The sequence below is a fragment of the Lactuca saligna genome, chromosome 9 (genome assembly GCF_052625555.1).
Source record: "Lactuca saligna cultivar CGN05327 chromosome 9, ASM5262555v1, whole genome shotgun sequence".
Lineage (NCBI taxonomy): Eukaryota > Viridiplantae > Streptophyta > Magnoliopsida > Asterales > Asteraceae > Lactuca > Lactuca saligna.
In genome coordinates this window covers 33597146-33624288 of record NC_136425.1, presented here as the reverse complement: position 1 = coordinate 33624288, position 27143 = coordinate 33597146, and the positions used below count along the sequence as shown (strand labels likewise).

The window sequence follows — 27143 nt, the reverse complement described above, 5'->3', positions numbered from 1 at the left end:
ATGAGAGTCTACTACAATTTTCGTTTATATTATTCTCATTAAAAAAATATATTTTTAATTACAATTTTATAAAAAAAAATGTTAATACATACATTCATAAAGAACACATGAATATAAAGATTGTAAGTAAAAATATATTACTTTTCAATGAGGGTAATCTAAATAAAAGTTGTAGTGGACTCAAATACGAACATGTGGATATAAAGATCATCAAAATTTGTGATCGTTTGAAGAAGTTCCGACGTTCAAAACACAAGACCTAAGCCAAACCATAATAACTAAGCAACCAAGCAGCCGACGCAGCATTGATCATAAGCATGAACATCTCCGAATACCTTATTAATGATTATTCCGTGTAAGATGTTGTGAGAAAAACCTAAACAAACAGCTCATAAATACTGAATGTGTATAAAAATGATTTATTAAACAACAAAGAAATATTAATGACTAAATGTGAAAAAAATATTAAGAATTAAATATGTACAAAATAAAAATATATTACTATTTTAAGTCATTTTTTCCAGTTTACCTTCGACATCTAGTAATAAAGACTAAATGCATATAGTTAAACAAGTTTAAGGACCAATTATATAAAAATCAAAAAATATATTGCATTTTAAAATCATTATCCCATCTCATAGCAATAAACAACAAATATCTACAACCTTCTACATTATTTGTAATTTTCCATTTCAACGACCTAGTGAACCATCAAAAATAAGAATTCCTAGTTGCAAATTTGATAAAACATTTATGTATGGCCACAACCTCGATTAAACCAATAACATCATTTTTACCAAGAAGGAGAAAAATAAAAATCAATTTACATGAGAAAGCGTCGTATCCTTGACAAATTAATGAGTCATGGATTAAAAATTGTTCTTCATGGATACTACAATCTCACTTGCAGAAGGTCTAACCATGGGTGAACTCCCAATACACATCTCAGCCAATGTAACCATAGCCCTCAACTCTTCCAAATCCAAGCTCTCATCGTATCTCAGCAGTGGATCCACCACCTCCTCCACTCCCACCACCCCACACACCACCGGACCAATAACATCCGTTAACTTCTCACCCTTCTCCAAGTTAAATGCTTCTCTCCCCGTAACAAGTTCAAGGAGTACAACTCCGTAGCTGTAAACATCGTTCTTCTTTGAAACTAATCCCGTTTTAAGATAATGTGGATCCATGTAACCTTGCGACCCCGTTATCATTCTCTTCATTTTCGTCGATGATGGAGGTAAAACCATGGAAGTAAACCCTAGTTTAGCTGACCCAAAATCGCAAAGTTTGCAGTTTAGCTGTTCATCTAAAAGTATATTAGAAGCCTTGATATCTCCATGAATAATATGCATCCCATGTAGATATTCTAAAGCTTCAGCAAGCTGTAAAGCGATCAACTTTCTGACTTTCCATGTCAGCGTTACGCTGCTGCTTACGTGAAGTTTATCATGTAATGTACCATTCGATGCATACTCAAACAAGAGAACACGCTCTTCTTCTCTATCGTCACAGTGTCCAAGAAGCTTCACGATGTTCGGGTGTTTTAGTCGGAGCAAGATTCGAAGCTCTTGGTCGTGAATCCCGGCTAGCCTCTCGGTGCAAGCCGATTGGATCTTGACAGCAGTTAAGCCGGAGTCCGGTAGTCTAGCTAGATACACGGTGCTAAACCCTCCGGAGCCGATGACCCTTGAGAAATTCCTGCTCCGTTTCCTTATCTCCTCCCATGAAAACTTCTTCACACAAGTTACACGACAAGTATCTTTGGTGTTGACAGCGGTGGTGCTAGTACAGCATCCACCACCATCTTCGCTAGCACAGTCGGCCACTTTATCGGAGATTGAAAAGCAACCGAAGAACTTGAGAAAAAACATCGAATCGAGCAAATTGGAGTTTGAGTGAAGCAGTAGTTTAAAGGATAGATGGATCGAGGTTGCTTATCTGGAATGAAATTGTAGATTGAAGGAGAAGCAAAAGGTGTACTTAAAGAAAGATGGGGAGGAGGGTGGTGTCAGTAAGGACTTGATCAAGGAGTTTGGTTGGTGCGTACGGACCCAATGGAAGGCAAAAGGAAGGTGGAATTGGAGTTAAATAGATTAGATGACCCACGGTCTACAATGTGAAAAGCCATTGCAATTTTATTATTGTCGGTGTGATCTTTGTTTTTATTGTTCTTGATTTTAACGGAAAAAAAAAATCAGAAGTATTGAAATGGAGAAGATAATATTATGATTTAGACCGGAGAGGGGGTTGTGGTCACTGCCGCACTTAGGTGCCATGTGTGTAGGAACAATCGCCACGCCCCATGTGTGTAGGAACAACCGCCACGCCCCCCCCCCCCCCCCCCCCCCCCCCGGCAGTAAGGGTGTGGTAGGAGGTGCACTGTGACCGTAGAAGCAATGTTTTAAAACCCGAATTTTTAGTTGATCCGGTGTGATGATCAGTTTACTAGTTAACCGGTTGAATTGTTGGATCAACTCGATTTTTTTTTTTTTACTTTTTTCATAATGAATAAATATATAAAATCAATAATTTGATGTTCACAAAGTTTAAACATTGAATAAACCACAAACGGCTCGTTGTTTTGGCGTTCACTACTTAGATCCAACTATCCAAGATCTATTAAAACGGGTCAATCCAGTTTTAACCAATTCGACATAAGCAGTCAAACCACGATTTAGGGGAAACCCGACCGGTTCAATTCAGTCCATATTTTTACAAAAAAACCATTCTCAAATGACCCATCCTTTACTCCAGGTCACGGTTCAACCAGTTGAACTGGTCGGGTTGACCCGAGTTTTAAAACATTGCGTGGAAGTAGAAGGGTGCACTTGAGGGAGGAATGTGATTGGGTGGGTTTGTGACCGTTGCCATCCGCTGAACCTGAAACAATAAACTGAAACTGTAAGCCCAAAAGCTTAGTGAGTTAACCCCAAAATACCATCCTCATATAACCATAATCATAATCATACCATATCAACAAATACAAAAAAGCATGCATAATGAGCCTTCAGCCTGACTGGATCGTTCCCGAGCCTTCGACATGACTGGACCGCCTCGCAGGGCCTACAACCTATCCGGACCGCTCACCGGGTATGTTGGCCAACAACACAAAGCAGGACTGCCTAAACCCAACCCCCAACCAAACAAACATGTGCACATAAGTATCATACTCTACCTCATATCATATAACAGTTAAACCGATCTAACAGATCACTAATCGTAGCAACATCCCAATAACCGGGGTACAGACCTAACCGGTCACTAACATAGCATCATCCTATAACCAGGACAATCATGTGCACATAGATACCGTATAACACTAACATGTATGTGTATATATATATATATATATATATATATATATATATATATATATATATATATATATATATATATATAACAGTCAAACTTATCTAACAGATCACAAAGCATAACAAATATCCTAACTAGGATACCGACCTAAACCAGTTCACAAACATAATATCGTCATAATTTACCAGGATGCCGATCTAATAGATCAATAAGCATATCAAACAAATACAAGTATACAATCCGAGAAAAGGGTCGGCCTTGGTGCCTTAGACCTTGTTGATATAATGAGGATAACTCACCTTGCAATGTCGGATTGAACCACAAAATCATGCTCCCGAAACACTACCCCAAACTCCAACACCTATAACAATCAAAGATCCAATTCATAAATACCCGATTACCAATTATCCTTAAAAGTCAAAACGGTCAACCCTTGCTCAAAGTCAAAGTTAACTATCAAGGCTAACAGTTCATGTTGACCTCAACTCGTCGAATACCCTCAGCTACTCGCTGAGTTCCTTGTATAACTTGCCAAATCGCCGAGTCATCATGCCAATCGCCGAGCCCAAGGCAATCTTCATCGGACTCGCTGAGTTGTTCAGCCAACCCGTTGAGTTCATAACCATCTTCATATGACTCGCTGAGTCTACCATGCGACTCACCGAATCCCTTCAGTCCTTCATCCATACAGATGCTTTTTAAGCCATGCTAAGGCTCCATACTACAGATCCAATTTCCTAAGGCATGCATATCACGTAAAGTTGCAAACTTTACGTGCATGCAAGGCTCTAATGACTCAAAATGCCAAAACCAAGCTTGAAATAAGGTTTTACACTTAAGGAGGGGTTCATACTTGCCAACGCTGATATCTTTATAGTCTTACAAATCAAAGAGAGTTCACATCTAAAGTTACAACTTCAGATCTGAGCTCATACCCAAGAATAGCTTCACAACCAAGCCAAGAAGCCCTAACTTCATCCAAAGAGATCTAGAAAGGAATGAGGCCAAGATCATGAATTGATACCTCAAATGAAGCTAGCGGAGATAGACTTCTAACCGACAAACGTTCTTGCCTCCAACTTGTTGATCTTCAAGTTTCTTGCATCAAGGTCTTCTTTCCAATCTAATTTACACTAATATGGAGCACACACACGAATTAGGGTTTCTGGACTCTCAAGAGGCTACAAAGGAACTAAGGGAGGCTAATGATCCCTTAAATAGGGTGCCAAAACCCAGAAATTAGGGTTTCACCCTCCAGCTCCAACTCGTCGAGTCACTCTTCCGACTCAGTGAGTTGGTTACCTAAACACATGGCCCAAACCCATTGATACACAACTAGTCAGGCAACCAACTCGTTGATTAGATCTTGAATTCATTAGAATTTATAACCATAAATTGGTATTCGAGAATAGGGGTATTACAATTCTCCCCCACTTAAACTAGACTTCGTTCTCGAAGTCTGTTGCGGCAAACATTCTCGGATAGTGCTCCCACAACTCTGCCTCCGGCTCCCATGCCCACTCAAACCCTCTTTGGTGCTCCCACTGTACCCTTACCAAACATACCTCCTTGACCCTCAGAACCTTCACCCCTCTCTCCAGAATGGCCACAGGCCTTTCCACATAATCTAGGCGCTCACCGACCTGAAAACCTACAATAACATAACTCGAGTCTACTCATAACCGGAGATCCAAATATCTATCCTTACGTCTCATCCACCATCCCCATATTCGTCACAACTGAGTGCAACTCCCCTGAATCTTCAACAATACATCTAACCTGAATGCACTCCTACAACAGTCATAACCAACACAATCTCTATGCCCACAGCCTATAACTGGAACACCCTTACGTGGTCCTCAGCATAGGTCTGGATTGCCTCTGATCCACAGTATGAGTCTGGTATGCCCTCCCTGGCCCTCAGCTCATGACTGGAATGCCCCCGATGAATGATCAAAACTACTGTTGTCACTTCAGTTTCCCAACACTCCGACCCTACAGATATTCACTTCCTCTGCCATTCTAAGGGCCCAATCGATGCTCATCTCATCAACGAACAACATAACAATACAAAAACTACTATCACACATGAATCTCAAGTCATAAACTCACTTCAACTCTTCCTGCTACCATATGATGTTTCTCAAGCGAAGTCGAAACGTCCTTGGCCCCAACTTGTCAGCCCACAACCCGAACATCGGACACCTCACCGATTATTGAACCAAAACACACACATAAACAACAGTACCACGCCCTGCCACTAACTCCTGCCAACATAATAAACGTTACATGACCCACGTCAGCCTTACATCCTACCTGGTCTTTAGTGATCCATCTTTTCCTTACTTCAGACACGCTATGGCTCTATCACGGATGAAACAACCCAAGACACATCACAATTACTCAAACCATCATCAACATACCTACCACTATCGGTCAACCAGTACGACACTCATATCTAACCCATATCACCCCCCTTCGGGTTAGAATACCAACATGTCTAATCAATTCAACTACCGAGTCGAACTTCTCAGGGTTTGTTGGCCTACCACCTCAACCCTACCATTCCTTTTGAGCCTCCGTGCCTACGACTTACAGTCGGCCCGCACCAGGTATCTTGGCCTACTGTATAGAGCATGACCGCCTCAACCCTATCCAAGACCATAGACGATCATGAGAAATATCTCATCCGGTTCCTAGAACCTGAATGACAGCATATTCTAATCCCAAACCTTCCCAAAACTGTCAAATGCCCATACGGATCCACTCTCAGTCCCCACTGGAGTATTACCCGATCCCAGAAGATGAAACCTCGGAGACACTTCGAACTGATGAGATCACCAAGACCCTTTTGAGCTCCATCCGACCACTAATAACAACTTCCGATCAACCAAAAATACACCAGAGTGTTCAGCCTACACTGCTGAGCCCTGGTAGCTAACAAAACCCTCAATCTATCAATCCAAAAACCCTTAGAGTCGAGCACACCCTTGACCAAATACTCAAACCGAACTCAATTCTTGACTAGAACTCCCACATGGTTCCCCATCTTCTGCTATCAAGCACCCATAAGACGTGTTTCTTATGTTGGGGAGTTTTATCAAACCCCCAATCAACACAACCCTCAAACCAAGCAACCATTAGGGCCTCTATTCTCCCTGTCAGGTTGTGAAACTTATCCCCGTTTCAAAACCTCTCCCACTTCTGCATCTCGGGGTAACACTTCCCCACTTAGATTCGACTAAGCCTTCATTATACATGAAAATTGGAGGATTCTCAATCCTTATCACTTCCTAACGAACGATCCAATGATAACAAACTCTTTCCCACTAGTGCTCCATTACTAGCCCATCCCGATTGATCACACACTTCCAAGAACCAGATGAAAACTTGTTGAACCCTATAGAAACCGTCATCCACTAATGCTTGAGTGACCCCACACTCATGTCCTGAAGGCCAAAAGATAAATGTTCCAACTAATACCTCGGTAACGAACCCCTTTCCGTTGGTGCTTTTGTCCGTCAATCACAAATGGTTGCTAAGACCACTGAGTCCTGACAATGTTGAATAACCATCCCTCGAAACCCTATCCGCAGACTTCCCACGTAATACCCATTTTTCCAAAGGTGTTCCAATAAACTTCCCACTCTCGGGCTCTAGAATCATTCTCTTCAGGGTTCGCACCCTGACTCATTTGCCAGCTTAACCATCCATAGCTGAACTACAACAGCTGAAACAACCTATGCCCTAAACCAGGCTAAAACTACTCCCAATACATAATTTATAATCCCAAAAGTGCAATAGGTCGCACAGTTAATCCTTGTCATCCGATACAAGAGATCCAAGGCAAACTGGACTCCACACTTACTTATGCCACGTCGACCCACCTGTGCTCACTGGTGCTGAAATAATGTTACCAAACTCTGTAACCAACTGACCCCAAGCTGGAAGACAACCTGCCCCTGGGTTAGAAGCCGGCTCAGTCCTTCGAGCTCGAAAAAACTGATAGGGCAAAATCCTTTCCCTACAAAACGACAATCCAATTCATCAATTAACCATTCCACTTCCAGCTGCAAAACCCCAGCTAAACATAACCATCACTCCTTTCCGGTGTCCCTGTGATGCACATTCCGACCTCGAGCAGAACCCCTAAGCCTCAAATCTAGAAATCCGCATGCTAGCCTCTCCCGCTCAACCCGCAGAAATATAACGAGTACATATCATCTTCTTGATCCCAGATAACTGTAGTCCTTTGCTCATCAGAATATGCAAAAATAACAAGTCCCAGTACTGGAAAGCTCAACCAGCTCCTCTCCCTACCGTTGTTATAGCTGTTAAAATTGTCGCGACAACTGTCTCGACAATGGTTGCATAGCGCTCGTCTAAATATTCAACCATGTCGGTCTTAATAGACCCGACATCTCCAGAAACTGCCCCCAAACAATCTTGATCACCTACTCCCCGATGATCTCACTAACACGATCCCCTGAAGATGCTTGCCTATCTTGGCTGCCCTCTCCCAATCCTAACCTGGGTCCGGTCTCAAGACGTCTCAAATAACCCATACCATAATAGGGAACCGACTCCCAACCAAAACCCTAGGGGTTGTGACTTCCTTGATACGCGTATGGGTCATGTGCTTTCGGTAGTATGGGCCCATACTACCTTCCACACCTACCCATATTTGTCTCAAGTATCACCATAACACCCTACAATACACACATACATATCGAGAGATAAATTCTCGCTCCTAGAGAAATGCTAAATATCTCATAACTGGCCTCCCGGCCTCTCACTACCCACCCATCCATGAAACTTCCCCCAACCCCTGCAGCACTAGTGTATGCTAGCCTTACATAATGCTGGACCCTATAGACTTTCGAATATCCAATCCTAACCTAAGCCCTAACCAATAAGAACAGAACATAAGGCCAGATCAAACATTCTCATGCTATAAGATCTTGAATATATATACAACTGTGATGCATGCACAAGTAACTACAGTAATGATGTCAATCTCATATAAGGAAAACCCTAGGCTAACATGCATCATGTACTCCGGCAATTCTATCATACAATACATGAAGATCCCTAGCCTAGTACTAGCATGTTGTTCTAACATATCACAATATCAAATAACCGTATCGTATTTTGGGGTCTACTTACTGGCTTCGGCTGATCGTACACTTCACATCCTCGTTTACTTATTTTGAAAACCATTTAAAATCATTTTGAAAATCTTTCCTTAATTTGAGACTGGATTCACAAGAGTGTTCATCCAATTCACTTAAACCAAAGCTCTAATACCAACTTGTAACACCCATAAAATTCGAGCAAATTTAAACCTTTTTAAATCATTTGAAACCACTCAATTATTACATTTTTTCAAAATAGTTCATAATCGTCAATCGAGGAAGTGTACGGTCATGCCTTCGCCTACCCGCGGCCATCCGCTGAACCTGAAACAATAAACTAAAACTGTAAACCCGATAGCTTAGTGAGTTACCCCCAAAATACCAAAGTCATATAACCATAATCATAAGCATACCATATCAACAAATACTAAATAGCATGCATAATGAGCCTTCAGCCTAACTGGATTGCTCCCGAGCCTTTGACATGACTGGACTGCCTCGTAGGGCCTATAGCCTATCCGGACCGCTCACCGGGTATGTTGGCCTACAACACAAAGCAGGACCGCCTCAACCCAACCCCTAACCAAACAAAAAAGTGCACATAAGTATCATACTCTAGCTCATATCATATAACAATCGAACCGATCTAACATATCACTAATCATAGCAACATCCCAATAATCGGGGTACAGACCTAACCGGTCACTAACATAGCATCATCCTATAACCAGGACAATCATGTGCACATACATATCATATAACACTAACATGTATATATATAAAAGTCAAACCGATCTAACAGATGACAAAGCATAGCAACAATTCTAACCATGTTACCGACCTAACCAGTCACTAGCATAGCATCATCCTATATACCAGGATACCGACCTAAACCAGGTCACAAACATAATATCGTCATAATTTACTAGGACGCCGATCTAATAGATCAATAAGCATATCAAACAAATACAAGTATACAATCCGAGAAAAGGGTTGGTCTTGGTGCCTTAGACCTTGTTGATATAATGAGGATAACCCATCTTGCAATGTCGGAATGAACCACAAAATCACGCTCCTGAAACACTGCCCCAAACTCCAACACCTATAACCATCAAAGATCTAATTCATAAATACCCGATTACCAATTATCCTCAAAAGTCAAAACGGTCAACCCTTGGTCAAAGTCAAAGTCAACTATCAAGGCAAACAGTCCATGTTGACCTCAACTCGTCGAATACCCTCAGCTACTCGTTGAGTTCCTTGCATAAGTTGCCAACTCGCCGAGTCAGCATGCCACTCGTCGAGCCCAATGCAATCTTCATCCGATTCGCCGAGTTGTTCATCCAACCCGTCATGTTCACGACCATCTTCATATGAGTCTTCGAGTCCCTTCAGTCCTTCATCCATACAGATGCTTTTAAGCCATGCTAAGGCTCCATACTACATATCCAACTTCCCAAGGCATACTTATCACGTAAAGTTGAAAACTTTACGTACATGCAAGTCTCTAATGACTCAAAAAGCCAAAACCAAGCTTGAACTGGGGTTTTACACTTAAGGAGGGGTTCATACTTGCCAAAGCTAATAGCTTTATGGACTTACAAATCAAAGAGAGTTCACATCTAAAGTTACAACTTTAAATCTGAGATCATACCCAAGAATAGCTTCACAACCAAGCCAAGAAGCCCTAACTTCGTCCAAAGAGATGTAGAAAGGAATGAGGCGAAGATCATGAATTGATACCTCAAATTAAGCTAGCGGAGATAGACTTTTGACCCACAAATGTTCTTCCCTCTAACTTGTTGATCTTTAAGTTTCTTGCATCAAGGTATTCTTTCCAATCTTGCAATTTACACTAATATGGAGCACATACATGAATTAGGGTTTATGGACTCTCAAGAAGCTGCAAAGGAACTAAGGGAGGCTAATGATCCCTTAAATAGGGTGCCAAACCCTGAAAAATTGGGTTTCACCCTCCAACTCCAACTTGTCGAGTCACTCTTCCAACTCGGCGAGTTGGTCACTTAAACATGTGGCCCAAACCTGTTGCTCCTCGACAAGTCAGGCAACCAACTCGTTGATTAGATCTTGAATTCATGAGAATTTATAACCATAAATTGGTATTCAAGAATTGGGGCGTTACACACTACTTCAAAAGGTGCTTCAGAATGTTCAAACCTTTGTACGAACGTATAGTCGAAAATATAATGAGGGAGTGTGATTTTTTCCAACAACGGTCCGATGCTAGAGGTACACCCGGTTTCACTCATTTACAAAAATGCACAACTAGACTTTGTCAAATGGCATATGACATCCCTCCTGATGCGTTTGATAGGAGTTTTAGGATATCCGCTAGGACTGCATGAAATAGTCTACACTATTCTTGACTAAGATGATTAAAATCTCAATCTAAGCCTTTTAGAATTGAAAAGAAGTATAATTTTCTCTCCCTTAATTATAGCAAAACAACTTTTTCAACCCCTTCAACCTTACGAATTGAAACTTTTGTTTTCTATAATTAACATTGATAACTTGTAATACTTATCATAATTATCATGCTCCCATTAACATGATGATTATTAGCATAACACTTATGCTCCCACTAGCTTTGACATGTACTCAGAAATCAGTTGGTATTCTAGAAGTTAATACTTTACTGACTTTCTAACCAAAGTTCAGATTTTTTATGATGAGATTGCCTTGATAAGACTTTATTAAAATCATACACCTTATCTTAGATAGCTTACAGGTATGTCTAAAATTTTTTAGAACTATAAAAAGGGATTCCGTAATCATATTCTCAATTGTTTAGATCTTTGCTATCTTCTTCAAATCTACTTGGTGGAAGTGTTTTCTCACCATCATTTTCATGAATCGGAAAGAAACCTTATGACCCTTAGATTTTATAGTATGTGAATTGTCAAAACCTTAGTCATAAGACAAGTATAATGACAAATCCAAACTCATATGTACTGAACTCAATCTTAACTTCTTGCCACCTTGCAGCTCAAGGGCCTGTCATCGCTTCCAAGTTGTTATGCAACCAATTGAGAACACTAAGAGCTCATATGCAAATCCAACTTTAACTGGACTAGGCACAAAAATAGAAATATGTCAACATGATAGGTTATAAACCTCACGTCGTGTGCTAATGTTAAACTATAGGTTTTTATTCTTGATTAGATCTTGAAACCCTTTCAGGATCTTTTAATCTCCCACTATCCTCTTGATGTATAAGACTATCTTTCCAAATATTCAAGAGATAGTGCAGATTCTTTATCAAGACAAACGCTTCACACAATTTGCCTAAGTTGGTCTTTGTTTTATCCAAAACATCACAGCTTGCCAATTTCAAATGTACAAGAATAGAAAACTTTTACTCTTACATTTGCCAAGTGTTTTAAACCTTCTTTAAGACATGTCACTCAAGTTACAATCTTAAAGTATAACTCTAAGAATTGCTTTTGGAATGAAGTATGAATCATCTTCTTGATTTAACCACTTCAACAATTCATAACTCCTCTTCTTAACTATCAGAATGCACTTAGAGGATGAATTGTGATAAGGTCTCAAAATCATTAAGATGATCTTAAAACATGATACTAAAGTACTCTCTCATCTTTTTTAGATTTGAGAAACTTTTTATCCTTCTGCCTAATTTGATTATTCTTATTTGTTCTGTCATACATTGAAACTTTTCCAATGTCTCAGAATTGTACTTAAGCTTGTAAGTATAATCATATTTACTAAACTTTAGTAAATCATGACGAATAGTCTTAATGATAATTTGTGGTGGGCTTGATCAATGCACAAGAGTGTGTACTTGATCCCTTAGTCCTTTACTTGACTCACACATCCATGTGAACAAGTAATTCGTCTTAATTTTCCAATGCCTGAAGTTTCTCATTCATCATACTATACATTTTGCATGATTCTAAGTTTCGGTCCAATTAAAACTTGGGCGATGAGAATATTTCCTTATTTGGTAAATTTAGACACTACCACAAATGAAATAATCAAATTCATATTTCCACTTTTGCTATTAATGGAATCTTGTAAGCAACATTTTTTTTTCACAAATGCCATTGTAAGGATATTTTAAAATAAATAAAATCTAAAATTTTCCTTTTATTTTAAAAACTTTGGGGAAAACTATCCTTACAGTGCAAAAGCACATGAAACTTTTCTGTTATCTATTCCTAAGCAATATATCATAACTCCTAAGTAACAGCTCAAAATTCTAATCATCGAACCATGCGATCGAAATCCATCTTCACGATCAAAATCAGCATATACTTCCTTCTTCACCTTTTCTTTGATTCTTAAAACATCAATATGTGATCCAGTCACATCATGTAATAAGAATGTCAGAATAGAAACTTAATAGAGTTTGACAGTGGACTTTACCTGAAGTAAAGTCAAACTTATTGACTTTACCAGTCTTATGATCTTTCAGGTAAATTTGGCAGCTTCGCAATCAATTCCCTTTCCTTTTGGCACTTTAACATACAAACCCTTTGGTAATGGTACATGGGACTATCATAGACTTAGTCTTTCTCTATACCATTTTGTCAACTAAGTTGACTATGGCCAATCCATTTCCACTGGGAAGAGAATGCTTTTTTTGGATTTCCTGTGTCACCATTGTCAATGTCCATAAAGTTTTGGGAAGTCGATCTTATAATTAAATTTGCTTTACTAGCCTTCCAAATCATTGCTGATTCAGCAACACCAAGAAAATAGATAAGATCATTAAGGGTCTTGTCATAGTCTGTTTCATAGGAGTCCCAAAGGAACTCACTATGTGACTTAGAAAGTGATTGAACCACCAACGTTCTCAAGACTTTGACACCCAACTCTCCCGGCTTGTCAATATGTGACTTCATCTCCAAGATGCGACCACACAGAGACCTTGCTTACCAATAGGGCTTGAGTGACCTTGAACTTGTGGGTAAAGGAGAATAATTAGAGGAGGTGGAGGAGGTGAAGTTTCAAGAGTCTTGGGAAGATCATAGATGTCTGAACCAGACATCTTTTTGGTAGATATTCAAGATAGTTGATTTAAAGTCCTTAATATAACACCCAATATGAAATATTAAGGCTAGGACCCAACACAATATTTTATAACTTGGAAGAGGGATGCCATAATCCAAGCTATAGAATATTTGAAGGTAGGTGAATGACGATTCACCAATTTCCACCATGAAAAACAAAATAAATTATTGGGTTTTTTAATTGGATTTGAAACTCCTAGATGTTTTGATATTCATTGAACTGTTCAATGGCATGTTTCAATTTCGAGTGTGCCCTTTAGGCTTTGTGACTGGGATGTCGAGGATCACAAAACAAGGTGTGAAGTAACCATGCAAATTACTTGGTACCCTTAAGTGTTTACCCCTCAATCAATGTGCCGGTTAACCACACATGCTCCATCGATACTATGATAAACATTAAGTTACCCTTTGCCTACCTTGTTAAATACGAGTTAGTGTGCCGATTAACCACACACGCTCCACTAACCGACTTAAACAAAGTGCAAAGTGTAATTTCATGGATTAGCACCTTATTCACATTTTCCTAAGTAACTAAGATTGCGTATTTATAAATGTTTTAGTTACTTAGTATTTATCATTAATACTTTTAATGAAAGGAGAATTTATAGTCTTTGTCCTACCCGTTCGGCTAACGACCTACCCTCCACCAGTCAAGGAAGCGGTGGGTGAGAGTGGACACCCATTAAACTACCATTTTATAGGCAGTAACCTTATATCCCCTTATAGACCAGCTTCATGAATGAGGCGTACTAACGGTAAGACTGACTTGCTCTTATACATATATATTATTAACTTATAATATTATAAAATATAAGGGTTGAATTTTAACTCTTAAAACTATAAGGGCCAAACTTGGAATTATAGTATTCATAAGAGAAAAACTTTTTGAAATTCCAAAACTTGAGGGCAAGTTTTGAAAATATTCAAAACTAATAAATTCCATAACTTATGTGTTTAAAGTAGTTTTAATTAAAAACTCTTCAAGTTCATAACTTGAGGATAAGTTATGGAAGACTTTAAAGTATTAAAGAATGTAACTCTTCTTCTTTGTAACTTATGGAACTAATTAAGGTTACATATTTTGATGATTTAATGAAGTGACTCTTGAACCTCCATAACTTGAGGAAAAGTTATGGAGTCATAAAACCATTTAATGAGCACAAGACTCTTCATTTTCTAACCATTGCCAACTTTTATGGGTTTTACGAAACTTTAATGTGACTTTTCATGTAACTTGAGAACAACTTATACAAACACATGTTAAAATCAATTCTTAGATTAAAATGGATCAAAGACACATAATCAATCAATCTTTTTCTATTAATCTAAGCAACTCATATGAACAATATAATTGGAATCAAACTTTTTCATGTAATTAGCATAACACTTAAACTAATAGAAAACATGAATCTATTGACAATTATCTTTGAAATTGGACTAGTATGAACATTACCACATCAAAAATAAGTTTATAAGTCCAAAAACAGCTTAGGGTAATGTTCCTAGTCCAATTCCAGCCAAAATAGTCAAATATATGCTGTCAGGGGATCCAACTCGTCGAGTGCATGAACCAACTCGGCGAGTTGGATGAATTTAGCCTTCGTCGAGTCCCTTCATGGACTCTATGAGTCTGCTATGTAGACAGCTCAAAAATTCATTTTTTTTATCAAAATTTGCAAGTATAACAAGAAAACAAGCCTAGGATCTGTTACTACTGATGGGTTTTGAAGCATTCTAACACTCATATGGTGTACATGCAATCCTACAAACCTTGGATCTATGTTTTCTCTATTACACATGCAAATATTAAAGATTCCAAGGTTTCATCCTAATTAGCATATTATGAAGCACCTATACTACAAAGTTCTAGTTAGATGACATACCTTTTGATGTAGCTTGATGTCTTCAAGCTTTAAGAGCTTAGCCCCAATAGTGTGGAAGCCTCAAGTGGAATCACAAATCACCAAAACACCTTGGAAGAACTTGAGAGAATATGTATGCACACTAAAATCGGCCCACTCTTATTTCCATACACTAGTGCCAATTTTGTTAGCCAAGGACCCCTTTATATAATATGGAGGATTATGCTTACATCGATGTAAACCCTAATACCCATGACCTTTCATTTACATATGATCCATGGGTTAAAAGCTCCATGGACTATCCATGATAGCTTAGCCCAACCTAAATGAACTTGGCCCATTCCATATATATAAGAGGCCATATTTAATTAGTTCCTTTTGATCACTTAATTAATTCTAAATTAATTCTTGATGAATACTAATTAAATAATATGATTCCATATTAATATATTAGGATTTATAATATATTAATATTAATTATAAATATACTATTCTCAAAAGACTATCCATATAAATTGTGTCGGTGAAGTGCAACCCAAATGGACCATGCCGGGTCGGGTCAAGTACATACCAAATATAGTTATGGACTTAGACATTAATCCAACACGTTTGGTATTCTACCTTGACTTTTGCGTAAGTTAGGCACTTTCTCATAAAGGTAGCAATTTCGGCTTTCATGTTCAGCCACCAATAAAGTTTCTTAAGGTTCATATACATCTTGTCTGAACCGGGATGTACGAAGTATGGAGTTGTGTGTGCTTCTTTCATGACGGTGTCTCTAAATCCACCATACTTGGGTGCCCAGATGTGATTCATGAGATAGCGAATTCTGTCACCCTTGATTTCTAGGTTCTTATCCATCCCTATTAAGGCTTCACCTGTCACGTTCTCTGGTTTCAAGGCTTCCAGCTGAGCCTCTTTGATTGTGTGGACAGGTGTGAATGGGTTGTCATGGTTAACGACTTTACTCGGTGACCCGAGTACTCCTTTCGGCTGAGGGTGTCAGCTACTACATTGGCTTTTCCTGGGTGATAACAGATCTCACATTCGTAATCATTCTGTAATTCTACCCATTGCCTCTGCCTCATATTGAGATCTTTTTGATTGAGGATGTGTTGAAGGGTTTCATGATAGGTGAAGATAGTACATTTCGTTCCGTAGAGATAGTGCCTCCAGATCTTTAGGGCGAATAATACTGCTCCCAGTTCGAGGTCATGTGTGCCATAGTTGATCTCGTGCGTTTTTAGCTGTCTCGAGGCGTAGGCATCGACCTTTCCTCGTTGCATTAACACACATACAAGACCCTGGTTCTATGCATTGCAGAAGACCACAAAGTCTTTCGTTCCTTCCAGTAGGGATAAAATCAGAGCGCTGCACAGGGCTTGGCTTAGCGTTTGGAACGCGGTTTCTTGATTTTCTCCTAAGTTGAAGGTTACACCCTTTTGAATCAGGGTGGTAAGTGGTTTGGTGATTTTGGAGAAGTTTTGGATGAGCCTTCTATACTAGCCAACGAGGATTAAGAATTGATGAATTTTTGTAAGTGTCCTTGGTGCTGACTAATTTTCGATCGCCTTGATTTTGGAAGGATCCACGTGTATCCCTTCCTCGTTAACGACATGACCGAGGAAACCCACTTCTCGGATCCAAAATTTGCACTTTGAGAATTTTGCATATAATTTCTCCGCCCTTAACGTCTCCAATACTTGTCGTAGGTGTTGGTTGTGTTCTTCCTTGATCTTTGAATAGACCAGAATGTTGTCGAACTGAGGACCTGTTTTGTAATCGCAAGAAGTGTGTTTTTGGTCAAGATAAGGTGGAATACCTTGGGCACATAGTGATAAAAGACGGCGTCATGGATGATCCGGGGAAAATATCAGCTATGACCTCATGGCCTGAGCCTAAGAGTCTACGTGAGCTGCGAGGGTTCCTCGGACTAACAGGAAATTACCGTAAATTTGTGCAAGGTTATGGAAAAATCGCAAGGGCACTCACTAATCTACTTAAAAAATATCAGTTGCATTGGGATGAGGAGGCAGCCCGCGCATTTCGACAGTTACACACAATGGCACGGGTTCCTGTTTTAGCCCTCCCTGATTTCACCAAGGAGTTTATCATTGAGACGAATGCATCGGGATATGGTTTAGGGGCGGTACTAATGCAAGAGGGGCGACCCGTGGTGTACTTTAGTCAGGTGTTGGGAATGCGTGCTCAACAAAAGTCGATCTACGAAAGAGAACTGATGGTCATTGTTCTAGCTGTTCAAAAATGGCGGCCCTGGTTGTTGGGCAAACGTTTTTGAGTGATCACTGACCAGCGAGCATTGAAGTACTTGTTGGAATAGAGGGTGGTGTCCGAAGAGTACCAGAAGTGGATTTTGAAACTATCTGGGCATGACTTTGAAATTTTATATCGGCCCGGGAAGGATAATGGAGCAGCCGACGCTTTATTGAGACGAGGTGATGGGGTACGGTTGTCTGAACTCGTGGTTTCTCACACCAGTAATAAGGGTGAGTTGCTACTAGATTTAAAATGGGACCCAGATGTCTTAGCCATGATTAGTTTAATTGAAGCCGGAGATGAGAAGATGAATGAATATGAGATTCGAGATAGATTGGTTTTCTATCAGAGTCGCTTGGTGTTGCCCTCCCACTCTTCTTAGATTGGCCGTTTATTCCAGGAGGTTCATGCGGGTGTGCTGGGGAGTCATGAAGGTACTCAAAAATCCTACCATCGATTAGCACGAGAATTTTATTGGGTTGGCATGCGGCGGGACGTGGCGGAACGGGTAGCCAAATGTGGCATTTGTTAACAGAATAAAGATTTGAATTTGGCACCAGCAGGCCTTTTACAACCACTAGAATTACCAAAACCGATTTGGGATAATTTAAGCATAGATTTCATAGAAGCGTTGCCAAAATCGGAAGGGTATAGCGTGATCTTGGTTGTGGTTGACCGTCTCAGTAAGTTTTCTCATTTTATTCCTCTAAAGTATCCACTCACAGCAACTACTGTTGCCAACACATTCATTCGTGAGATTATACAGTTAGATGGTATTCCTTTGTCATTGGTGTTGGATCGGGATAATATATTTCTGAGTTGTTTCTAGAAAGAACTCTTCCGACTCTAAGGTACCACGTGGAAATATAGCACCGCTTATCACCCACAGACGGATGGTCAAACCGAGGTTGTGAATCGTAGTTTAGAAACATATTTGCGTTGTTTTGTGTCAAGTAAACCAAAACAGTGGGTGAAATGGTTACCATGGGTGGAATATTGGTACAATACATCCTATCATTCATCTGTTAAAGAAACTCCTTTTAAAATCTTGTATGGTCGTGACCTACCTCGTCTGCTCAATTATGATTTTGGCATGACAATCACGTTTGAGGTAGATAATTACCTGTGGGAGCGAGATGGGGTGTTAGACGAACTCAAGGAACAGTTGGCAAAAACACAACAGGTGATGAAGGCCCGAGTTGATCACAAAAGGAGAGATGTGATATATGAAGTTGATGACTTGGTTTATTTGAAGTTGTGTCCTTACAGGAAGAATACGGTGGTTGGAAGGCGTAATGCTAAACTAGCACCACGTTTTTATGGTCCTTTTCGCATTTTAGCTCGTGTGGGGAAATTAGCCTATCGCCTAGCATTACCAGCCTCCACAAACATCCATCTGGTTTTTCACGTTTCTCAGCTCAAGAAGATGATTGGTGACCAAGAGGCTCGATCTTATTTACAAGAAGGATTGACAGAGACTGTGGAAGTACAGGTAGTGTCGGAATAAGTGTTGAAGTTGAGGAAACACCAAGGAAAGCGGGAAGTTTTGGTGAAATGGTGGTATTTACCGGAGGTTGAGGTGACCTGGGAGGATATCGAAGTTATACAAGCTCAATTTCCTGATTTCCACCTTGGGGACAAGGTGAATTTTCAGGGGCGAGGTATTGATACGAATCAAGGGAGATGGGGCCGAGTTTATAAGAGACGCAACGCAAGGGGGGATTAGTACTTTAATTAAAGTTAATTATAGACTTTAGTTTTTGTGATTAAGTTTCCTGGTATGGTGATTTTCGTTTAAGCTTTAATAAGGGCTAGGGACGGCTTGGGCAGGGGACATGAATTATGAACTTTAATCTTTCTTTGTTGAGATCTCTCTAAATCTCGAACTATCATAGCCCCAATTGTTGATTTCTTTTAAGCATTAAGCTAATAGTAGTTGTAGCTTTGAGTCTGTTCGTATCACGAACATGGCTTAAGAGGTCGCGAGGGCCTGCGAGGGTTCATAGGTGAACAGTAACCTGCGAACCTTCAGGCCTTTTTTTTGACTTCTTTCTTCCGTTTTGAGCTGTTTTCAACCATGGGAAGGTTCATGTTGGCATAGATGTTCATATAAACATTGGAAAATGTGATTTTTATCACCAAGAGTTTTGAGAGAGATTGGGAGAGATTTGGGAGAGATAGAGATAGAGTAGGAAAGATTGAGGAAGACTTTGTTTGTAGCCTTTGTTAGTGTTTAGCTCCATAATGCAAGGTTTATAAACCCCATTATGCCTTGTTATGAGTGTTTTACGCCCCTGAGGGGGGTACATAATAGTGCTTTATAAAGTCGTTACACCGCTCACCCTGGTTAGGGTTTAGAATTTCTAAACGTTTGAAACTTATGAGTGACATTTTGTATTATGATAGAGAGTTATACATTAGTAAACATAGAGTAATCCCTAACATACAAGCACTAGTTGAGTTTACTGATTTGACTCGTTGACTTGGTATGACTTTGACTTGACCAAAAATTGATGGTTGTCACACATGTTCTCAACCCAACGAGGTTAAAATATGAGAAAAACTGCCCTCTAACATAGACATTACTCCAAAAACCCAACCATCTTCTAGATCCAGAAGATAACAAGCTCAATGGACCTTGGTGAGTCATAAAATTGCAAACTCAATGACATTGGGTCATTCAAAACACATTAAAGTATTCAAACATGCAAAATAATCCTAGATATCCTAAGAAGTAATAAAAAAAATTAGATCTTGAAACCTTACAAATGATCCAGAAGGTGATCTCAAAGATGGGAAGGTGTTGCTTGCTTGATCCTTGCACCAAATCTTTTTCTTCTTCTTTCGAAGTGCACCAAAATGCCAAAAGATAAGCTCACATATGTGAGAGAAAGGATTATAGTTTTCTTCAAGGCTCTTGGAGTTGATGGAGGTTGAGGGTGGAGGAAATCCTAGTCATCACTTCCTTTAAATAGGGCCTTAAGCTTGAAATTAGGCTTTGTTCAAAAACAGTCGCCATATTGTGTCCAATATATTATCATGTCGTGGTGGCTAATTTAGATACGCATTTTCTGCGGATCACACGATGTTGTGGTGATACCTCACCCACGTCATGCTCCTCCAAAATTCATAACTTACTTAGAAAAAGTTATAGCTGAAACTCCAAATGTTACACAAAAAATGTTTATTACTTTTGTATTTACCACCTTTTTTTGTAGAACGACGGTGATTTTTTTAGAAAAACTAGCAATGACCTAGAGAAAACCCATTACAACATAGAAGTAGTAGAAGAAGGATTATCAAACAAGAAACCTAACTTTGCTTTGCTACCCCTATTATAAATCCAGAAAAATTCTCTCTAAACAATAGTATCAAAGATATTGGATTTCGTAGGAATATCCATTCCAAAAACAATACAATTACGAAAACTCCACAAATACCAGAAAAGTTGTAAAAATCACAACTTCAAATGCCTTCAGTTGTCCGCCCCTCTAAGAAGTCGAGTTTGACCAAGAAATAAGAGATTGCACTAAAATTTGGTATGGATCCTGAATATCCCACCAAATCGCAATACAAGACCAAATGTCCATTAACTCTCGACAAGTGGCAAAAAGATGATCAACCATCTCAACCATAAGGGAACAAATAGGACACAAAATTAAGTCTGATATAATAACTCTATGTGAAATTCTCTCTCTAGTTGGAATACTCTATAACCAAATCCTCCATATAAGAATATTGAGCTTGATGGGAACCCAATAATTCCACCGAGTCTCAATACTTAATAAGCCACCATCTAAATAAGCACGAGCAGAAGAGACCGAGAAAGTATTTGACACATCTAGGAGCCAACCCAATCTGTTTTGGACCAAATTTAGGTTAACATTATGCATCAGTGAAAAGAAATTATTCCACTTGGTTTGCTCAATACCAACTCTAGGAATTCTTTTGAGAGACGCAACATCCAACCAATGTCCAACCGCTCTGTAACTGTAGCATACCTATGAACATCCAAAGCAAAAATGATGTGAAAAATGACTGCAAATGGCGAATCTCCCATCCAAACATCATGCCAAAAGGAATTGTGTCTCCCATCTCCCACCTGAATAGGACACATGAACTGAAGATCAAAATCTTTTTTCTTTCAGCTGACTCAACATATGAATAATTCCATTCCAATAACCTAACCAGGACCTCTAAGGAGTAAGAGAGCTACATCCAACATCAATGCCATAAATAGATGTGAACAACCAGACCCACAATAAGTTAGGGCAGTGATAAAATCTTCACCACTATTGAAAAAACATAACTATGTTGACGGAATATAAGGAACAAACTCTCAAACCACATTCTCCTCTAAAAGCAAGGACCTTATCCCAACCAACCCAATACATATGTCGCTCATCCAGACCTGCACCCTAAAAATAAATCGCCTGCAAAGCCTCCAACGACTTGATGATAGAAATTGGGGTCAAGAACACCGACATAAAATTACTACCCAAAGATCTAATAATAGACTTAACCAAAGTAAGGTGCCCTCCATACGAAAGATTCTTGGCCTTCCAAACCGATAACGTACTCCGAAAATGATGTAAAATGGGAGACCAAGAAAAAAATATGTGTCATGTTCTGACCTACCAGGATACCAAGATGAGTGAAAGGAAGATCAACAGAAGCACACCCCAGTCTACGAGCACCCCAATCCACCTGGTTAAACGAGAATCCAACTTAAGACCCCATTCCATAAAAAACATCTCAGAATATGATTAGCATTTCCTGGTTCCTAAGGAGATAACAAAATGGAATCATCAACATAAAAAATGAGATATCTCAGGCCTAGAAATAGAAATCCACATAAACACATTAGCCTCATTTTCCTTAAGAAGAGAATATGAAGACCCTCCATAGCCAAGATAAATAAAAAAAGGGCACATGAGATCCCGTGTCTCAAGCCTCTATGAATTTGAAACTCTTGAGTCAGGGAACCATTAATCAATACTGAAGCTCTAGAAAATATCAATAGCTCCATAATCCAACAATAATGAAGAGACCTAAAACCCATAATATGCATGACCTCCTAAAGATAGTCCCATAAAAGGGAATCACAAGCTTTCTCAAAATCAACCTTAAACAACAACAACATATTTTTGCAAGGTTTACTCCATAGCCAAGATAAATAAAGAAAAGGGCACATGAGATCCCGTGTCTCAAGCCTCTATGAATTTGAAACTCTTGAGTTAGGGAACCATTAATCAATACTGAAGCTCTAGCAGATATCAATAGCTCCATAATCCAACAATAATGAAGAGACCTAAAACCCATAATATGCATGACCTCCTAAAGATAGTCCCATTGTCTCCAGAGAGCCTTGTGAGAAACCCTAGACCAGTTCCATCCATTGTGAGAGAGAGAAAGAGACTATTTTGGGTGCTCTTGTGCAACTTTGGAAGAAGATTTGGAGAACATCTTGGCATGGACCAGGGACGGACGTTTGGATCCAGACATTCTTCAGTGGTTAGCTTTTGTTGGAGGTAAAAGATGCTAACTTGATCATTCTTTGTGTAGATCTTGGTTTGGGGAAGTTTTTTGGGTTTTCTCCCATCCACCTTGTATTGTTGAGTCCCTTGAGCATATCTTGAGGTTGAAACCTCAGATATGGATGGTAGGAGGTCTTGTCAGGCCAAATACCCAAGCTTTATGGAGCTAGAGGCAAGATTTTGAGCGTCAAACCCTTGTAAGAGCTTGTATTACCATTATTGAGCCAATATGCCATGCATGAACATAAAGTTGCAAGCTTTACATGATATTTGATCTTTAGGGGGTCAAATCCAGAGTATGGAGTAGCATTTTTTGCCTTAAATTGTCTGAATGAGAATTAGACATAAGGGACTCGACGAGTCAGTTAGGGTTTACCCCGACGAGTTTGAGCATGTTGTAACTCAGCGAGTTGATGGTTCAAATCGACGAGTTGAGCTGGTTTTCATAAGGCTTCTGAGGAAACGAGGGGACTCAACGATTTTCTTTGATGCACTTGACGAGTTGGCTCAACAAGGACTGTTGATTCGAGTTGACTTCTATTGACTTTCAGGGTTATGACCAAATGTGAGTAATGGAGACCATGGAGGGGTAGAATGGTCTTTTAACCTTCCCAAAAGCTAAACAGGGGATAGTATGAGTTTATTTATAGTTGTGATTTTAATTAGAGATAGTTATCATATATATTCGGCGGAGCCTAGATCGGTGATTCGTGTACGAGGCGTATTTTCTTGCTTGCTTCAAGGTGAGTCTTCTCACTATACTTACCTAGAGTGGTAATATTTGTGTGACCGGAGGGTCTTATATGTTTATATTGAGTATTGTGATATCCTTCATTATGTCTTTGTGATTTATGTTGTGTATTATACTGAGCATACTGAATTAGGACCGGAGGGTCCACTCGAGTTGTGGGACCGGAGGGTCCCACTAAGACACATTGACCAGAGGATCTTATTCGAGCATAGCCATTAGAGGCTAATGAGATATGTGTGGTATTTTGGGGAACTCACTAAGCTTCGTGCTTACCGTGTTGTGTGATATGTGTTTCAGGTACTTTTCAGGATCACGGGAAGGCGCCGGCTAGATTGTACACACGAGAGAAAGAGTTATGTTTTGAGGATCCTAAATTTTTAATCAAACATTTATGGAGTTGTGTTTTAATAATTAGATACTTGAGTTTTTTTTAAATATGTTATGAGAATGATGTGATTTTAAAATGAAAAAGATTATTTGATAATTTACGGTATTACAAGTTGGTATCAAAGCCTTGGTTTGAGGGATTCAAATGCACATTCGGGTATGTCTGGACTAAAATTAAGGATTTGAGAAAAAAAATCTAAAAGAAATGATTTTTCTAAACGAGTAAGAGTATCTAAGAGAAAAATTCAACCAGAGCCCGAATGGTGATTTCCCAAAATATACTTAATAGTTTACTTTATGAGATATTAGGGATGCATGATAGAGGATAGGCTAGGTATTTCATATTTTAGGGCTAGAGTTACCTGATTTGTGATGCCTTAGCCTAGGGGATGCTATTGCTCGATGTTATATGTTATTTGCCTTGAGTATCTGCTGAGTAGGAGCAGCTAGCACGAATCTTTTAGAGAGTGCTTTGAGTAGCTGAGTAACCTAGGATAGATGCTTAGATGAACATTTGAGGAGTCTACTAAAAGAGTAGTTAGATACCAAAATAGTGGGATTGCCTGAGTTCGGTGATACCTTTTAAGTTATGGATAGAGAAAGTGGAATTGTATGCTAGATTGGTGATATGTGTTGGTGCACTATAAGAAAAAGACCCTTTTACGATGCTCAGACCACGACACTCATTGATTTATGCTACGTAAAAGAGAGTGACATTGAAAAAGTGTCATCTCTTCGAAAAATTTAAGGATTTATGTCGCGCATTATTGTGCGCCCTTAAGTTAGTGTCTAAAAAAACACGGAGGGCACCTATAATAAAATGCGCATCGTCTAAGGATGTCGCTTTATAAATTTTAATGGAACACGCGTTTTCAACCTTTAAGACCTAAGCGGGAAACGAAATCCCCATTTAGAAAACCCTGCGTTGTTCTCATCTTCCTTCGTTTCTACTTTTCTCTTTTCCATGGTTTGGTTTGTGAATTCCAAAGTTATCACACTCTAGGGCTTTTTTCAGAATTCTTTATTTCTCCATTTCGGTCTTTCTCTCAAAACGTCAAACAGGTTGAAAAGATTTGAGATGGTGGCTCGAGGGAAAGAATAGGGCAACGACGGTGGCTCCAAAGAAAAAGACGCCACACCGGTGACTTTAGGGATGGAAGATAACTACGATGAGTGGTCACACCTCGAACCCTAGATCTCGCCTCCTACCTTCCTACATCTCTATGGCAACGGTGGCTCAACAGAAACCCCACCACCTTTAACGGAGGCTCGAACCCATTGATTATCTCACTTTTCTCCTTTGTTTCGGGGATAACAACTAATGACAAATCATCAACTTCATTTTGTGATTAAAATGCTTGATTTTTTCTATTCACATATGATTGCATCAACAGCTCATCCAGTCTCGCACCAAAATCACTTTGAAGAAGATTAGAGATTGTTCTTCTACAATCGCGAATGACATCTACACCCTCGTCTAAAATCACTTGATTTGTCTATCTGTTCGTAAGTTGTGCGAGTTCAAATCCGTTGTCATTATTATTATCATTATCAAATCAATAGAAGGCGTTGCTCCTACTTTCTAGGGTTTCAACCCACTCTTGTGAATGAATTCTAGGGTTTTAATCCATTGTTGGGCCTATCGGCTTCCATTAGTGACAAAGGGAATGATCATTTTAGGGATGTTACAGATCTTTCTCCACTTGCTGGCATGGTAATAATATATATCTACTTGCCAATGATTCTACTTTTTTTTTTGTTTTTCTGTGAACTCTATGAATTCATTTTTCACCAATGTGTTTCTTAGGATGGTTTGTTGGGTGTCTCTGCTTATAATGCAGACAAGAACTGCACATGCCTCTTCGTATCATCAAAATCAACCCCTTATCAATCTATTCCAACAAAGGTTAGCTCAATGATTTCCATTAGGTATTGAACAAAATCGCCTTGACCTAAAAGGATATATATTTTAATAGCTAGACAGTGTTCTTTAAACTTATATTGGTTAAAAATAATATCCATTAAATGTTTATCTATTCTTTTTGATGATTCAGTGACTAAAGATTCAAGTGCATTAGTTTCACCATATCCAAGACCCCCTCTCTTAGGATTTGTCCATGTGGAAGACTGCAGGATCCATAAACTCCAAATCACCACCCAGAAGAGGAATTTGACTCATCACTTGGTATTCCATTTATTTGATGATTATTATCTTACTTCAGTTGCTAATGCTTCAAAATTATTAGTTTATGACCTTTTCTTATCCTTTTAAGTAATAAATCTTGTAATATATTATCTAAAGTTTAGGAGTAAAAGTTTAGGAAATCCCTAATGAATTTCTTTGATTTGTGTAGCTTACCTGGCCATGTGGATACTAATTTATCATCATATATTTCAATAACTATATAAAAAATTTGATGTCACGGGATCAAGAACAGGAAATTCTACCAAAATCAGTTATGCCTTCTGCAACCAGTATGTACAAATTATGGTTTTATATCCTTGTAGAGTTGTAGGCACATGTTACTAATCACATTTACACATTTAGTAAAGTTTGGATGTTATCTTTTTCAGGCTTTTAACACCCCCGGGTACTCCTCTCGTTCCTTCACTGGAATCTGAATTACAGAAAATAGTCATGAATTAGAATGGAGCTTCTATAGATCATCATCCAAATGCACCAAAATCTAGAGTAAGACCCACTATTAATGAAGGTATTCTACAGGGCCAGGATGCTTGTCGTTTGGATATGGAGCCATTGAAGAACTTGGACCCTTCTGTGTCAACAGTGATGGAAAAACACTCTACCCCAACCACTATGC

The 27143-nt window shown here is 39.2% G+C and overlaps 1 protein-coding gene and 1 pseudogene across 1 annotated transcript; one reads left to right on the top strand and one right to left on the bottom strand.

Moving 5' to 3' along the window:
* Window positions 1-586: 586 nt before the first annotated feature.
* Window positions 587-2047, bottom strand: LOC145014332 (putative receptor-like protein kinase At4g10390 pseudogene; annotated as a pseudogene).
* A 15174-nt stretch (window positions 2048-17221) lies between these two features.
* Window positions 17222-26943, top strand: LOC145016190 (uncharacterized). Its single transcript, XM_078974586.1, has 6 exons — window positions 17222-17611; window positions 17711-17983; window positions 18614-19138; window positions 25940-26035; window positions 26129-26227; window positions 26896-26943. Exons 1-6 carry the CDS (start codon window positions 17222-17224, stop codon window positions 26941-26943), a joined length of 1431 nt encoding a protein of 476 aa, XP_078830712.1.
* The last annotated feature ends 200 nt before the right edge of the window (window positions 26944-27143 follow it).

Bases quoted from the DNA above. Each gene is read 5' to 3' on its own strand.
- LOC145016190 (XM_078974586.1), top strand. From the start codon at position 17,222: ATGGATGATCCGGGGAAAATATCAGCTATGACCTCATGGCCTGAGCCT. The intron at 26,036-26,128 runs GTAATAATATAT...TGTGTTTCTTAG, and splicing joins TTTCTCCACTTGCTGGCATG to GATGGTTTGTTGGGTGTCTC. The intron at 26,228-26,895 runs GTTAGCTCAATG...TATCTTTTTCAG, and splicing joins ATCAATCTATTCCAACAAAG to GCTTTTAACACCCCCGGGTA.